General features: G+C 49.1%; 1 protein-coding gene across 2 annotated transcripts in view; it reads left to right on the forward strand.

Moving 5' to 3' along the window:
- The window catches only part of TECPR2 (tectonin beta-propeller repeat containing 2), a 148,172-nt gene that overhangs the window by 83,008 nt on the left and 47,663 nt on the right, over positions 1-17,501 (forward strand). For both annotated transcript variants that reach the window (XR_008513231.2, XM_024231463.3), the window contains exons 13-16: positions 435-576; positions 4,264-4,504; positions 5,195-5,284; positions 7,027-7,260. Coding sequence is in view for 1 of the 2 variants with exons in the window: in XM_024231463.3 (XP_024087231.2) it covers positions 435-576; positions 4,264-4,504; positions 5,195-5,284; positions 7,027-7,260 (707 nt within the window). In the remaining variant the exon portion in view is untranslated. The remainder of the gene's footprint in view (positions 1-434; positions 577-4,263; positions 4,505-5,194; positions 5,285-7,026; positions 7,261-17,501) is intronic.

The following is a 17,501-nucleotide window of genomic DNA, read 5'->3' on the forward strand; positions in this document are numbered from 1 at the left end:
TGGTGAGGGAGGGAGTAGAGAGATGGAGGCGCTCAGGGGCCTTGGATTGGCGGGGGAAGGAGTAGAGAGATGAAGGCGCTCGGGGCCTTGGATTGGCGGGGGAAGGAGTAGAGAGATGAAGGCGCTCAGGGGCCTTGGATTCCTTTTGTGCCTACTCGCTTTTTTCTTAGGTTATTTTCTCTCTTAAGAGTATTCCTGGCCATTCTGGGTCATCAGTGTGTCTTTCAAAAGCTGCCACCCACTTGAACCGTTTATCTTGCACAGTAATTTAACTCAGACTCAAAACTTCCTTCCCTGGCACCTGATGATCCACTCCAGGGTCACGTCTCTTCTCCCAGCCACGCCTGCCGGGAGACCCTGGATGTCCGCAGTCCAGACACGCTGGGCACTCTGCCTGTGGGTGCTGACCCCCTTGTTCTCCTCCTTATTTTCAGCGAAAGGCAAGCTTTAGAACCCGTCTGCATAACGCTCGGGGATCAGCAGACTCTCTGGGCCCTGGACATCCATGGGAACCTGTGGTTCAGAACTGGCATTATTTCCAAGAAGCCCCAAGGAGATGACGACCATTGGTGGCAAGTAGGTGTTCAGCTCTGGGCCACGTGCTGAGGTCTCCCTGACCTTTTCTGCTTCCCCTTTTCTTACTTCTCTCTTTTCCTTAAAGATACTGGATTAAATTTAAAATATTCACTTTTTTATTGTTTGTTTGTTTGTTTTGAAACAAGATCTCCTTCCGTCATCCAGGCGGAAGGGCAGTGGCGCAGTCACGGCTCACTGCAGTCTTGACTTCCTGGGCTCAGGTGATTCTCCCACCTCAGCCTCCCAGGTAGCTAGGACTACAGGAGTGTGCCACCATGCCCGGCTAGTTTTTTGTATTTGTTTGTAGAGACAGGGTTTTGGCACGTTGCGCAGGCTGGTCTCAAACTCCTGAGCTCAAGAGATCCCCAGACTGGGCAGAGTGGCTCACGCCTGTAATCCCAGCAATTTGAGAGGCCAAGGCAGGCAGATCACTGGAGTCCAGGAGTTCAAAGCCAGCCTGGACAACATGGTGAAACCCTGTCTCTACCAAAAATACAAAAATTAGTTGGGCATGGTGGCACACGCCGTTGGTCCCAACTACTTGGAAGGCTGAGGTGGGAGAATAGTTTAAGCCCAGGAGACAAGGGTTTCAGCCAAGATCACACCACCGCACTCCAACCTGGGCAACAGAGCTAGACCCTGTCTCAAAAAAAATAAAAATAAAAAAGAGAGAGAGCGAGGAATCCACCCGCTCCGCCTCCCAAAGTGCTGGGATTACAGGTGGAGCCACCACTCCCAGCCAATAGTATTCCTTTTTTCTATTTGATGGATTAGACTTTGCTGTGTTTGAGTACATTAGAAACATCAAGGACTTTTCATCATAGGAAATAATTTGCAAAACTCTTTGTGTAAATAATGCACTTTATTTATTTTGATATTGTTTATACATTTATTATTATAGGCTAAATAAACCCAGTGACATCCATTTGAAGACCTAGGTAATAATGATGTTTAATTATGAACAAATGTGCTAAGAAAAGAGCCCAGATAATAGGTTTGAAAGCCCAACCCAGAATTAAAATTGAGCTGTCTCTGCTTATTCAGAAGGCCTCTAAGTAAATCGTATTTCAGCAAAGACAGGAGAATTTTCCCACGTGCTTCCAGAAAAGGAAACACTTTAAGAAACAGGATGAGGGTATAATCAAGCTCACTGTGTGTGATTTGGTCCCAGCAAGAGCGCCTAGAATGAATTTCTCTTTTGTTTTTCTTTTCTTTTTTTCTGGGGCAGGGTCTCACACTTTTGCCCACACTGGAGTGTGGTGGCAGGATCACGACCCACCTCAGCCTCCCAAGTAGCTGGGCCCACAGGCACATGTCACCATGCCCAGCTAATTATTTTGGTAGAGACAAGGTCTTGCTGTTACCCAGGCTGGTCTGGAACTCCTTGGCTCAAGCAGTTCTCCCACCTTGACCTCCCGAAGCACTGTGATTACAGGCGTGAACCACCATCCTCGGCCCTAGAGTGGATTTTCAAAGGAGTGTCTACTTTCCCCTTCTTTGGTATAGTTTAGTGTTAGCGTTGCTCCCACAGTCTCCCACTGTGGTAGGTAAGATTGCACTGATAGTCGATGGTCATGAAATATTTGATGTTTCTTTTTTTTGAGACGGAGTCTTGCTCTGTCACCCATTCTGGAGTGCAATGGCACAATCTCAGCTCACTGCAACCTCCGCCTCCTGGGTTCAAGCGATTCTCCTGCCTCAGCCTTCTGAGTAGCTGGGACTACAGGCACGCACCACCAGGCCCAGCTAATTTGTGTATTTTTGGTAGAGACAGGGTTTCACCATGTTGGCCAGGTTGGTCTCAATGTCTTGACCTTGTGATCTGCCTGCCTCAGCCTCCCAAAGTGCTGGGATTATAGGCGTGAACCACCACACCCGGCCAGTATTTGATGTTTCTGAAGTATCTTGTCCCATTGGTTTATGTTTTATTGTCACCTCAGACTTGCTTTGTTGAAGGCTTGTCTTGCATTGACTGCTCTGAGGTCTTTCAGATGAGAATGTAGAAAAATGAGTTGTGTTTGCTCTTTGATAAAATATTTATTGTATATAATATGTACATTGTATACAGACTTATCTAATTTTACATACTAGGTAATATTTGATAGTTATGCAAATGCTTTTAAAATACCTTTTGTGTACTTGTAACCATATATATACATATACACGTAAAAATAGACATATATGTATTTTTGTAGAGACAGGGTTTCACCATGTTGGCAGACTGATCTGGAACTCCTGACCTCAAGTAATCTGCCTGCCTCGGCCTCCCAAAGTGCTGGGATTACAGGCGTGAGCCACTGTGCCCAACCAGGAGTAGGGCATTTATGCCAGTGATGTTTTATGTAATCAAACCCAGCAGGGCAGAAATGTGAGTGAACATCATGGAGAATCAGATTTTGATTCATAAAGAACTTGCCTTACATCAAGCTGCCCAAGAAGAGAGGAGTTTCCTGCAGGGAGGGGTGGTAGGAGAAATGTCTGAGGTATATGAATGCTTTTCAGGAATGTTATAGAAGCAAGCTACCCTTCTGAGCTAGGATTAGAGTCTAGATACCCAGGATGGTCCTAGTTGATGCTCTTGCCCTGGAGTAATTATTAGTCCCAATTCAGATCATAAATTAGTTCATCGCAGCCTTGCACCGTGGCTCACACCTGTAATCCCAGCACTTTGGGAGGCCGAGGCGGGCGGATCACCTGAGGTCAGGAGTTTGAGACCAGCCTGGCCAACATGGTGAAACCCCATCTTTACTAAAAATATAAAAACTTAGCCGGGTATTGTGCCGTGCGCCTGTAGTCCCAGCTACTTGGGAGGCTGAGGCATGAGAATCTCTTGAACCCAGGAGGCGGAGGTTGCAGTGAGCCAAAATAGAGCCACTGCACTCCGGCCTGGGTGGCAGAGCAAGACTATGTCTCAAAAAAAAAAAGAAAAAAAAGTTTCATCACTCTACTTGTGATACCTTTTTAAATGCATATTATGTTTCTAAGTACCATATACTGTTGTCCATTGGAAATACCTGATTTAAAAGCAAAATTAAAGCCGGGTATAGTGGTTCATGCCAGTAATCCCAACACTTTGGGAGGCCAAGGCAGGGAGATCACTTGAGCCCAGAAGTTCAAGACCAGCCTGGGCAACATAGGGAGACTTGTCTCTACAAAAAATTTAAAAATTGGCTACATGTGGTAGCATTCGCCTGTATTTGGGAGGCTGAGGTGGGAGGATTGCTTGATCCTGGAAGTCAAGGCTGAGTATGATTGTGCCACTGCACTCCAGCCTGGATGCCAGAACAAGACTGTCTCAGAAAAGATGGCAAAATTATTCTTTCTCACTCTGATTAGAATGAAAGTATTCTTAGAAGGGGTGTAAGGGGGTGATACTTAATCACAAAAGTAATACATGCTTGTAGCAGATCCATGTTGTATAAAAGTGTGTAAAATGTGAATATATTCTTCCATACCTTTAAATCCAACCCTGCGAAGGAGCTGGAGTTAGCATTAGCAGTTTGATGGCATCCTGCCACATTTTTTTGGTCCTTTCACAAGCACACATGTGCACATTTGTCTTTGGATGGTCATCTTGTTACTAGAAATGCAGAGGTGTGGACCTGGGCTAGAACCTTCCCTCAAGGCAGAGAGTCTACACTTGTAACTGCTCTGACAGCAGGGCTTTTGCTTGTCTCCTCCTTCCAGGTGAGCATCACAGACTATGTGGTGTTTGACCAGTGCAGCTTATTTCAGACGATAATCCATGCCACTCACTCAGTGGCCACAGCAGCCCAAGCCCCCGTAGAAAAGGTGGCAGATAAGCTGCGCATGGCGTTTTGGTCCCAGCAGCTTCAGTGCCAGCCAAGCCTTCTCGGGGTCAATAACAGCGGTGTCTGGATCTCCTCGGGCAAGAATGAATTCCACGTCGCTAAGGGAAGTCTCATAGGTGGGTGAATTGCTGTAATTTTCACACTGGCTTTATAGGCAGCCTCACTTTAAAGCCAACATTTAAAGAAAAGCTTTAAGATCTCAACTTGAAAAGGTAATTTAGTGCCAGCGGTATGAAGTGTCTAGTGGAGGCACTCTATGCTTTGTGATCAGTTTCTCTCCTTTTTAAAAAATCTGTCATTCCTAAAACTCAGATCCCTGTGTCTGGATAGTGTTTCCCCTGGAAACCTTTTATGACATAAGAAAAGCAAATGGAGGTCATTTTTATGTTAACAATTTCACATTTTAAATGAAAAAATCTACCCAACCCTAGTGAGAGAGAATGGTCCATTTCCTGGAGGGAAGGTGATCGCCACTGTTGGAAATGCAAGGCTCTGGCCAGGTCTGTGAATGCAGATGCCAGTCCACACATCCTGGGGTTCGCTTCTGTGAGTGAACCCCTTGCTTTTCTCCAGCCCTCTCCCTGCTGCATGGCCTCCACATCCCTGGACTGGGTGTGGCTCTGCCTGGCAGTATTCAGAGGGAGATGAATGGCAGGCTGTGATTGCTCATGTCGCTTTATTTAGGGACACTCTAGAATTATCTGGAGAAAGGGTTTGAAGGCCAGCTGTCGTCCAGAACTAAGATCTGAAGTGGTTTTGTCTATGTTTTCTTTCTTTAACACATTCTTCCTATTTACTCTTTCCAGGCACCTACTGGAATCATGTGGTTCCCCGTGGGACAGCTTCTGCTACAAAATGGGCCTTTGTGTTGGCTTCTGCGGCTCCCACGAAGGAAGGTGGGTCAGTCTTAGCCTTGCTGAAGAATCTAGAGCACAGCTTGGCCATTGGAAAGGTTCAAACCACAGTCTGACTGTGGCCTCGTTGGTGATGGGGCATGCCTCGGAGACCAACCATGTGAGGGTGTCAGAGGCCAGTAGCCCTTGTTAGCTGAGCCGAGGGCCCTGAATCGGGATAGGCCTGACCAGGAGAGCCTCTGAGAGGGACCAAGCATGGTGAAGATGAGAGAAAGTGTCCTGAAGGAGGGGCTCACACAGTGCGGCCACCAGGGCTGGCAGCTGGTGACTTCCAGTGGCACATGGCAGGGGCCACAGCTTCTTTGGGCACCTTGCCATCTCCCCTTGAGAATCCTTCTGTCACCTCCCAGCAACTTCCTTCCGTCTTGTTCACAGCCTCCGGATAACCTGAGTCCCACATTTGCACCCCATTAGGCAGACCTGCCCTGCAGGGGGGTGCTCCTGCCAACCACATTCTGGGCAGAACTCAGTGTCCCTACGGAGTACAGGGTTTGTGAGGGAGCCAGAGCACCGGAGGGTGAGGGAGCTGGCATCTGCGGCCAGGAGAGGCAGTTCCCCCACCCAGTTAGCTGGGAGCCTAGGCAGTCAGGTGACCTCTCTGGGAAGTAACTGTACCTCTTCCCAGGATTGCATGAGGATGAAATGCGAAGATGCTGTGAAATCTGTGGTGAAGAGGGAATCGTTTGCTTAGTTCAAACCATTAGTCCCACTAGGATGCAGGTGACTGGGTGAGTGCAATAACTTCTTACTCACCAGATTGTTCGGACCACAGTTCTGGAACCCAGAAATCTCTGAAAACAATAAGTTATTTCTTGAGTTTGGCATAAATTAATTTGGCAGCAAAACCTGACCGGATCTCACATAGCTGCCTCCAGCCTTGGTTGATCTGTTGGCTGTGACCGCATCCATGTTGCAGAGATGTTACCGCACTTCACCAAGGAGCGCCTGGCCCTTCCATGGTTGTTTTGTAAACCTCTGGCATACCCATTAGCTTAGGTTTTCAAAAATCCAGAAAAAGTTTGAATTCCAAAACATGTGGCCGCAAGTTGTAGATAATACTTCAGATAATGTCCTGTGACCGAGGTTTTAACTGCCCTAAGGATTATTTGCATTTTAAACAGAATCTGTTAAACCTAAAGTACTTTTTAAAAATGCTGTAGGGAATGAAAGGACATGATTTTGAGGCAAGGATGGGAAGAGAAGCACTTCCAGCTTCCTAAGCCTTCTCCAGCAGCTGCCCCACCCCACGGCCCTGTCCCCAGAAGGCCCGGGAGAGCACCATGGCGCCATCCTTCCTAGGAACTGCCAGCCCTTCCTCCCTCCAGGGCACTGAGTTGATAGTCTTCTCTTGGTAAAATTAACTTTCTATATTAAAAATGCTTTGGTGCCTTTGTTCAAGTGAAAAACTTCCCAGCCCATGAAAAATGGGAGGTCAAAGCCACTAAGCCAACATTGTGGCCTTCATAAAATCTCCTAAGCCTTGCCTTCTTTCCATTTCTTTCCAACATCTCAGGCGTGTTTCTTGTTAGTCGCGGTGTTTCCCTCTGCCTTCTACCTTAAAGTGCTACACCACTCCTGCCCACATGGGAATGGGCGGGTGAGTGAGCTGGCATCCACAGCCAGGTGGCTGGCGTCTGCCGAAAGGCAAAGGCTGCCTTGTGCGTTTAGGGCAGGCGGCTCGGTGCAGACAACACCTCGGTGACAAACATGACCCCTTTCTGCAGGAAGCTTCCTGTGGCTGTGCCAGAGCAGCAAGGACCTGTGCAGCGTCAGCGCCCAGAGCGCACAGTCACGGCCCTCCACGGTGCAGCTGCCTCCCGACGCCGAGATGCGCGCCTATGCCGCCTGCCAGGATGCGCTGTGGGCGCTGGACAGCCTCGGCCAGGTGTTCATCAGGACGCTCTCCAAGAGCTGCCCCACGGGCATGCACTGGACCAGGCTGGACCTCTCCCAGCTAGGTACGGCCACCTCGTGAGTACACCTGCCGGTGCCCTGACTGCCCTAAAACCGCATCACAACGTGACGTCGGACAAAACTGCCTGGCCTGTGTTCCACCTGTGAGAGTTCTGAGAGGATGTTTATAATAAGTTGCTGAATTTCAGGAGCTCAGTTGGCCACTCTTTCAGACTAGACAGGCTCTGGGTTTTGTCCCTTCCCCTGCCCCTTAGAGTTTGCAGGGCTGTCAGAACCTGAGGAGGGTGCGCGTCCTCAGGTCAAGGGGCCACTCACTGCGAGCGGCTTGAAGGATACTGGTGATGCAGCTGCCCCATCAGTCTGTCTGAATATGGAACATAGCTTTATGACCTGAAAAGCTGAAAAGATGGGTGTTCCCTATGACAGGATCAGTGCCACGTTTGTGCATCTCCTCAGGACAGTACCTGGCAGAGGAGAGTGGCTCAGCACACAGGTGCCAGCTCTCCTTCAGCTCAGCCAGATCCAGGAGGACCTGCATCCACTAGCTCATGCTTTTCTCTGAATCTTCTATCAAAAGCCATGGAGTAGGCTAAGAAATGTAGTGCTATTTGTAGGCCGGGCGCAGTGGCTCACACTTGTCATCCCAGCACTTTGGGAAGCTGAGGTGGGTGGATCACCTGAGATCAAGAGTTCGAGACCAGCCTGGCCAACATGGTGACACCCTGTTTCTACTAAAAATACAAAAAAAATTAGGTGGGCGTGGCAGTGCACACCTGTAGTCTCAGCTACTCGGGAGGCTGAGGCAGGAGAATTGCTTGAACCCGGGAGGCAGGGGTTGCAGTGAGCCAAGATCACGCCATTGCACTCCAGCCCCGGCAACAGAGCGAGATTCTGTTTCAAAAAGAAAGAAAGAAATTTAGTGCTGCTGTTTGTAAATAATTCATTCGTGTTCTAAGAAATAATAACATAAGCCCACAACATTAGATTTCTCTCTGAGTAGATTCTTGGTGGATCAGGCAGCATAGGTGTGGTTTGCCTGAAGGTGGAGTTGTGCAGATGGCCCCCAGGGCCCGGATGAGCCCTGCGCTTGCAGCAGGACTGACTTAGGAACTTCCTGGCTGCAAGGCTTCTCAGTTGCTTTAACTTAGAACCAGCATTTGGTTATGTGGTAGACTTGAATTGTATAAGCATTTAATGTTTGAGAACTCAACCACATGTACTCACCAAAAGAAAAAAGGACAGGGAGAAAGAAGGCAAGAAGAGGGCTGGGCACAGTGGCTAATGCTAATGCGTATAATCCCAGCACTTTGGGAGGCCGAGGAGGGCAGATCACCTGAGGTCAGGAGTTCAAGACCAGCCTGGCCAACATGGCGAAACCCCGTCTTTACTAAAAATACAAAAATTACCTGGGTGCAGTGGCACATGCCTGTAATCCCAGCTACTTGGTTGGGAGGCTGAGGCACGAGAATCACTTGAACTTGGTAGGCAGAGGTTGCAGTGAGCTGAGATCCATGCCTTTGCACTCCAGACTGGGTGACAGAGCAAGACTCTGTCTCAAAAGAAGAAAAAAAAAGAAAGCAAGAAGAGAAGGGCTTGTTCCCCTTCTCCCCAAGCCCCTGGCTGCATTGCAGTCTGTATGCTGTCAGCTGATGAGGAGAGCCTCTTGCCATTCCATAAAGCAAGCATCGTCCTAGACAGCCTGGCAGTGGTTGGCGTGCTCAGCCCCGGGGGCTCCTACAGGGTGCTGAGTAGACATCACCCATTCTTTTGCCTGAAAAGGCCCCTGAACACTAACTCAACTGAAGAAGCAAGTTCTGTTCCAAGGCTTGGGGATTGAAGGTTTGTCCAGGGCAATTTTTGTTCCTTATGCTTTGGGCCTCCCCACCTGCCTTTTGGACCCACCAGTCACCGTCTAGCTTTTTGAGAACACCCGCCTCTCCACATCACTGACAGTGACTGATAGACAAGGCTGAGGCTGAGAGTGGCCTGAACATTGGTGCTGGCTGACCTGCCGCCTGCCCTGGAAAGCCTTTCATTTGTTCAGAGACCCTACTGGTCCTGAGCCGTTCTCCAGCAGCTCTGACCCAGACTAACTGGAAAATGCTGCTAGTTCCCTCTGGGGGTAAAAATTTTAGTCCAGGGCTTGATGTGTATTCTCCCTGCTCCTGAATCTTGAGCACTGTGGGAGGCCGTGTTCACCTGCACCATTTGGGTGAGAAGCAGAACTGTTTCCCTTGCACGTCCCCTTCCCAGCCCCTCCAGGAAGGCTGCTGCACCATGGTGGGGTTCAGGGTGAATGAGCGTCATGCCAGGTTCTGCACTGCTGGAGCCAGCCCTGCCTGGGCCTCCTGCCTCCAGCACAGCTCATGCCTCCCTCCTAGCTCGATCCAGTCCTCCCAGCACCAGCTAGCTGACCAAAGTGGTGCAGGTCTCTAAGGTGTGTATTTGGGCTTCACTGGGAGGTTTCTCTAGGGGAGAAACCTGGCTTGAGTGGGATTGAGTCTCAAGAGTGTGAGGGAAACAGGAACAAGTCCATCCTGAGTCCAAGATGGCCTTGGGCCCTCTGGTGTTCAGCAGATATTCATTGAGGGGTTGGGTGTGTGAACAGAGGGATGGCCTGGGGGTCCTGGTTGCTGGGGATGGGCAGGTTTTCACTGAGCCCCTGTGTTCTGCCTGCAAAATCATTAGCAAATCAGTGTCAGTATCCAGCTGACCCTGAAATGAATCAGACAGGCAGTGGGTGCAAGGAGGTCACAGGCAGAGGTGTGGGGACTCATGGCAGAGGCAGGACAGAGCTGGGCCCCAGGCAGGCTCTGGACTCTGGGCAAGCTGCTGTCGCCTTGAACCGCAATTTCCTCTCCGCTCTTTCTTTTTTTTTTTTTCCAGATGGGGTCTCTGTCTGTCACCCAGGCTAGAGTGCAGTGGCACAATCTTGGCTCACTGCAACCTCTGCCTTCCCAGGCTTAAGCAATCCTCGCACCTCAGCCTCCCAAGTAGCTGGGACCACAGGCGTGTGCCACCATGCCCATCTAATTTTTTTGTTTTTTGAGACGGAGTTTCGCTCTGTCGCCCAGGCTGGAGTGCAGTGGCACGATCTCGGCTCACTGCAGCCTCTGCCTCCCAGGTTCAAGCAATTCTCCCTGTCTCAACCTCCCGAGTAGCTGAGATTACAGGCACCCACCACCACACCTGGCTAATTTTTTGTATTTTTAGTAGAGACAGGGTTTCGCCATGTTGGCCAGTCTGGTCCTGAACTCCTGACCTCAGGTGGTCCGCCTGCCCCGCCTCCCAAAGTGCTGGGATTACAGGCGTGAGCCACCACGTTCGGTCCCTGCTAGCTTTTGTATTTTGAGTAGAGATGGGGTTTCATCATGTTGGCCAGGCTAGTCTTGAACTCCTGACCTCAGGTGATCCACCTGCCTTGTCCTCCCAACGTGCTGGGATTACAAGTGTGAGCCACCATGTCCGGCCTTAGTTTCCTCTCCTTTCTAATGGGAGCAGCAACCCCCAAGCCCAACCCCCTGGAGGATGCACAGGGCATCGCGTCTAAATGTCAGCCATCTCCGGGCAGTGTGGTCATCCGAAGGCTGTGACACGTCTTGCTTGGGGGTGCTCTCTAGTCTTTGTTAGCTGCTGCTGGTGGGGCTTTTGCTTGTGTTGCCCCAGTTTGTACCACAGGGAGGGCAAATCCAGCATCTCTTGTTAAAGCACCACCTCGCTTAGTCCTTATCCTGCCCTGAACTTTAGATTTTGTTTATTTATCTGGTTGATCTTGAAATGTCAGATTAAGACTCCTTTCCTGTTTCCTACACATCCTGAGAGAATGCAGCAAGTCCAGGGTTGGCAGCTTTGTGTTGGGGCAAGGGAGGTGAACAGGCGACCAGGACCCCCAGGTCATTCCTCCGCTCACACACCCATCCCCTCAACAAGTATCTGCTGAACACGGGAGGGCCCGAGGCCATCTTGGACTCAGGGTGGACTTGTTCCTGTTTCCCTCTCGCTCTTTTTTTTTTTTTTTTTTGGAGATGGAGTCTCGCTCTGTTGCCCAGGCTGGAGTGCAGTGGCGCAATCTCGGCTCACTGCAAGCTCTGCCTCCCAGGTTCACACCATTCTTCCGCCTCAGCCTCCCGAGTAGCTGGGACTACAGGCTCCCACCACCACGCCCGGCTAATTTTTTGTATTTTTAGTAGAGACGGGGTTTCACCGTGTTAGCCAGGATGGTCTCAATCTCTTGACCTCGTGATCCGCTCGCCTAAACCTCCCAAAGTGCTGGGATTACAGGCGTGAGCTACCGCGCCCGGCCTCCCTCTCACTCTTAAGTTGAGACTCAATCTCACTGAAGCTGAGTTTCTCCCCTAGAAAGAAAGACCACCTCCCCAGCCTTCACTATGCCAGGGTAGGGGCAGTGAGCATCAGGCCAGGGGCACCAGGTGTTCAGTTATTGGGCTCTCTCCAGGTATGGTCTGTGTCCTGCAGGAAAAGCAGGTAGGTCAAGAGACTTCTTTTTTTGTTTGTTTGAGACAGAGTCTTACTCTGTTGCCTAGGCTGGAGTGCAGTGACACAATCTTGGCTGACTGCGAACTCCGCCTCCTGGGTTCAAGTGATTCTCCTGTCTCAGCCTCCCGAGTAGCTGGGATGACAGGCATGCACAGCCACGCCCAGCTAATGTTTGTATTTTTAGTAGAGATGGGGCTTCACCATGTTGGCCAAGTTGGTCTCGAGCTCCTGACCTCAACTGATGCACCTGCCTTGGCCTCCCAAAGTGCTGGAATTACAGGTGTGAGCCACTGCGCCCGACCCAAGAGACCTTTTAATAATTACGTATTTAAGTGAAAATGTTGAATGCAGGTGTGCTGTCTGCCCAGGAGCCCATGTGTGACTGTGCATGGCGGCTGCCATCAGGTGGCCTGCATCGAATGGGGATTATTGACTGTAAAGGAGAGTCAACAGGCTGACATGGCTGCTGCCTGTGTCACTTATCTGGAATTAATTGGGGTGCTTCATTTATTTTTTACAAGTCAGCAGTGGGCCAGGTATAAGCCTAGTGCTTTGGGAGGACTGCTTGAGGCCAAGTGTTTAAGACCAACCTGGCCAACATAGCAAGACCCCATCTCTAAAAATATTTGTTAAAGTCAGCAGTCGGGGGTGCATGCAGCAATGAATGGAAACACAGTAACTGCATTTGAGGATTTTGTTCAATATCAAATTTAGCCTCCCCCAGTTGTGCTCTTTTTCCTAACTTCGCTCCTCTGCTCCCACTAAATTCCCTTTTTTCCTTTTTTTTTTTGAGACAGTGTCTTACCATGTTGCCCAGGCTGGAGTGCAATGGTCTGATTTTTGGCTCACTGCAACCTCCGCCTCCCAGGTTCAAGCGATTCTCCTGCCTCAATCTCCCGAGTAGCTGGGATTACAGGCCTGTGCCACCCCACCCAGCTATTTTTGTATATTTAGTAGAGACGGTGTTTCACTGTGTTGGCCAGGCTGGTCTCCAACTCCTGACCTCAGGTGATCCACCCGCCTCAGCCTCCCAAAGTGCTGAGATTATAGGTGTGAGCCACTGAGCCCTGCTGCTCCCAGTAAATTCTGCTGGAAAGACCAGAGTGCTCTTTTGGCCAGTCGCTCAGCAGTGTCCTGGCCATCTACCTGAGGATCTCCCTGCTTCTGGACCTCTGCTTCCCTCCCACCACTGCCAGGGTGGAGCCCCCTCATCACCAAGTTGCTGTACTGCAGTAGCTGCCTCCTGGCACCACGTGTGCCCACCTCCCACCACGGCTACCAGAGCTGTCTTCCTCAAACCCAGCTCAGATGGTGTTGCCCTCCACCTTACGTGGCTCCACACTACCACTAGAATAAAGCTCCAGTCTTTGGTGTGGCGCCCAGGGTCTCGCAGCCGGGCCCGGCCTGCCATTCCAAGGCCTCGTGCGTCGGGGGCTCCAGCCACTCCTGGCCTTTGTGTTGGGGCTCTGGCTAACTTTCGTATTTTGGGTACAGATGGGGTTTCACCGTGTTGATCAGGCTGGTCTTGAACTCCTGCCCTTCCCTAATGTGCCGTGCACGTTCATGCCACCCATTTACTTCTCTTCCTGGGGCCTAGCATTCCTTCCGTGGGCTGCTTTCCTTCAACTCTTCTTCCTTCAGGACTCAGTTGAGATTGCACCTCCCCGCCAAACATTCTTCATTGACTGTCCCCATCATAGCACTGTGCTATGATGTCATTTCAGAGCCTGTCATTTCACCTGTCATTTCAGAGCCAAGCACGGTGGCGCACACCTGTTGTCCTAGCTACTTGGGAGGCTGAGGCAGGAGGATTGCTTGAGCCCAGGAAGCTGAGCCTAATCTAGGCAACAGAGCAAGCTCCTGTTTCTTAAAAAAAAGGAAAAAAAATTATTTTAGTTTGACTCATTATTTTTGTTGGAAGTTTACACACAGAGTGTGTGGGGACTTTACAGGCAGGGACCAATTGCTTGGTGACAGTACGTACCCAACAGGATTTTTATTTTAATTTGGGATGGGGTCTCACCATGTTGCCTAGGCTGGTCTCAAACTCCTGGGCTCCAGTGATGCTCCCACATCAGCCTCCCAAAGTGCTGGGATTACAACTGCGTGCAGCTGCACCAGCAGGATTTAAAATGTCAGGGAAAGTCAGTACTATTTGCAGCTCCGTTTCTGAGTAACTCTGGGATGTGAGTTTGGATCCTATACTTGGCCATGTTACTGGTAGTCAAAGATAAAACTGCTTTCCATGCAGGTACAGGACGTCATCACACACAGTTGCCTGGTGGATGACGTGACTGCCACCCTCCCAGGAAAATTCTCAGTTCTTGCTCTAAGTTGCCATCAGCCTTCCCAGGGCATGAGGCAGAAGATGTTAGGTTATAAAAACTTGTCGGCCAGGCGCGGTGGCTCACACCTGTAATCCCAGCACTTTGAGAGGCCAAGGTGGGTGGATCACGAGATCAAGAGATCAAGACTATCCTGGCCAACATGGTGAAACCCCGTCTCTCTAAAAATACAAACATTAGCTGGGCGTGGTGGCTCGCCTGTAGTCCCAGTTACTTGGGAGGCTGAGGCAGGAGAATTGCTTGAACCCGGGAGGTGGAGGTTGCAGTGAGCCAAGATCATGCCATTGCACTCCAGCCTGGGAACAGAGCGAGACTCCGTCTCAAAAAAACAAACCAAAAAATCTTGTCAGAGATACATTTACATGTGTTCTCCCTTCAGCCGTGGTATTTTCTTTACAAGTGTCTTCCTGGTTGTATGAGTAGCAAGCAGCCTTGGACAGCATGACCTCTGCTCCCTCGGGGACAGTGTCGACTTTGGGCAGCACTAACTCATTTTTGGGTCTGGACCATCATCAGTCTTCTCTAAAAGGCAAGCAGCAATTTTAATTTCAGACTGGGTGTGGTGGCTCACGCTTGTAATCCTAGCACTTTGGGAGGTCGAGGCAGGAGGATCACTTAAGGCCAGGAGTTTGAGACCAGGCTGACCAACATAGCAAAACCCTGTCTCTACTTAAAATACAAAAATTAGCTGGGTGTGGTGGTGGGCACTGTAGTCTCAGCTACTCAAGAGGCTGAGGCACAAGAATTGCTTGAACCCGAGAGGCAGAGGCTCCAGTGAGCCAAGATTATGCCACTGCTGAGCCAAGATGGTGCCACTGCACTCCAGCCTGGGCGACAGAATGAGACTCTGTCTCAAAAAATACTACTACTAATAATAAATTAATTTAAAAATAAGGCCAGGTACAGTGGCTCATGCCTGTAATCTCAGCACGTTGGGAGGCCAAGGCAGGCGGATCACCTGAGGTCGGGAGTTCGAGACTAGCCTGGCCAACATGGTGAAGTCCCATCTCTACTAACAATACAAAAATTAGCCAGGTGTGGTGGCACACGTCTGTAATCCCAGCTACTTGGGAGCCTGAGGCACAAGAATCCCTTGAACCTGGGAGGCAGAGGTTGTAGTGAGCCGAGATCGTGCCACTATGCTCCAGCCTGGGTGACAGAGCGAGACTCTCTCAAAAAAAAAAAAAAATTAAATTTTAATTTCAAGGATAAGGATGACTTTAGCGAAGTATCAAATAATGAACATGATTTCTACCTTTAATTTTTTTTTTTTTTTTTGAGATGGAGTCTCGCTCTGTCGCCCAGGCTGGAGTGCAGTGGCACAATCTCCGCTCACTGCAAGCTCCACCTCCCAGCTTCACGCCATCCTCCTGCCTCAGCCTCCTGAGTAGCTGGGACTACAGGTGCCCGCCGCCATGCCCAGCTAATTTTTTTGTATTTTTAGTAGAGACAAGGTTTCACCGTGTTAGCCAGGATGGTCTCGATCTCCTGATCTCGTGATCCACCCGCCTCAGCCTCCCAAAGTGCTGGGATTACAGGCGTGAGCTACTGCGCCCAGCCTCAATTTTTTTTTTAAGATACAGCTTCCCTCTTCTTTCTGCCCCTATGCAAATCACCAGAGCAATTACTGCTATAGGATTAAATTAAAGGAATTCTTAAATTAAATGGTTGGCTGCTGAACCAAGTTGTAGTGGTTGAATATGGAATTTTGTAGTGATTTATTATAATCCTAGTTTTTGGAAGAAAATTTGCATCACTTAGCAGATATTTAAGATGTTTGTAACATTTCATTTCCCAGTACACATAAATATGCATTATGTCAGGCATTGGAATGTTTAGCAAACTAGTGAAATTTGTAATTTAATTTATCAGGTCACAGCATTTAATGAAGATCTATTCAGTGTCAGTTTATGCCGTTAGGTAACAAACAGGATTATATTATGCAGTAATTTATACAGAAAAGTATTTTATAAATAAAACATCAAATAAATGCCCCTTTTTGTTTTAAAATAATATGTTTAAGAAATAATCCTAAAGGGAAAATGTCTGCTTTGTCGAATAAAGTAATTAAAGCATTTTTTAAAAACAAGAGAAAAAAATAAGGACAAAACAGGGACAGGCAGGAAAATGTCAGTGTGTTTGCATCAGCCAGGCTGGGCTGTGCTTCGGTAGCAAGCCCCAGATATCAGCAACTTCACACAGTGAACTGTGGCACCCGCTCCACGAAGCTGGCCCTGCATCTGTCCTCTTCTAGGGCGGTGGTCCTCCAGGTGGTGGCTTCCTGATCCTGCCTGCTTTGCTCTGCGGCTCCACCATCTCGGTTCCTTCTGCTCAGAGCCTGTTGCCAGAACTGGTCGTGGCTCCTGCCTAACTCTAGGGGAATGTGAGGGAGCCATGGAGTGTTTGGGGAGGGCTGTGGTCTCTGCCACCGCGTTCACCACATCCTGACCACCTTTTCCATGGAACAGGTTCACAAACCTCATTCATCCAGGCGGCCTGGGTGACACTCTGGGGTAAAAGTCTGCAGGAAAGCCCTCAGTTCAACTTTGTCATCTTTCACCTGTCTCTTCAATTCAGAATAAGCTGGTTTATACACTGGAAGTACATCGTCTAGCAGTCTTTTATATGTGTTCTGAAAGGGTGTTCACTGTGTAACGTGAACTCCGTGTTCTGTGAGCAGTGTTGCTGCTGCCAACTCTGAGATGCTGGCCTGGTGTGTTTTCGTCACCATGTGACTGTTAGCATGATCACTGCTGCCTGTAGTTTCTCTTAGAGGCAGGTTGAAGACTCTAATGTAAAATTGTTTTTTAATTAGCATTTGTTTCTCAGCTATTTCTAGAGTTACTGCTGAAGGTACTTTATTTTGACTGGTACAGACCTTTGTGTATGTAATGTCAGAGTTCCCGGGAGTTCTGTTTAAACTCTCTGGTAAAACATTCTGTACAAGATCAAGGAAGGATAAAATACAGTTAATTTGTGGAACAGAGAAATTGTCATCTTTAGAAAATGCACAGAGGAATAATAATTTTTTGTGTAGCAGTGAATGAATAGCTTTAAGTTGATGTCATAACTGAAGACACATGACGAGATTTTCACATGGCAGAGTCATGCCTCTGTGTTTCGCTACGCTCCGTGGGCTGTCATCTGATACCAGTGACAACTGTGCAAGGGCGGCACCTCCCGATTCTGCACCCAGTGTGGGGCATCCTCCACCTGCTCCTCCTCCGGCAGCACCACCAGCTAATGGAGCTGCACACCTTTTATTCCCCAGTTGAAAGTCAAAATAACCCATCAAAATTAAAAACTTCTCATCCAAAAACACTATTAAGAAAATGAAAAGGCAAACCATAGACTAGATTTACAATGCACGTATCTGACAAAAGACTGGTACCTACAATGTGCAGAGAACTCCTCTAACTCAGCAGTCAGGAGACAGTTCATTT

Source organism: Pongo abelii, chromosome 15 (assembly GCF_028885655.2).
Source record: "Pongo abelii isolate AG06213 chromosome 15, NHGRI_mPonAbe1-v2.0_pri, whole genome shotgun sequence".
Taxonomy (NCBI): Eukaryota; Metazoa; Chordata; class Mammalia; order Primates; family Hominidae; genus Pongo; species Pongo abelii.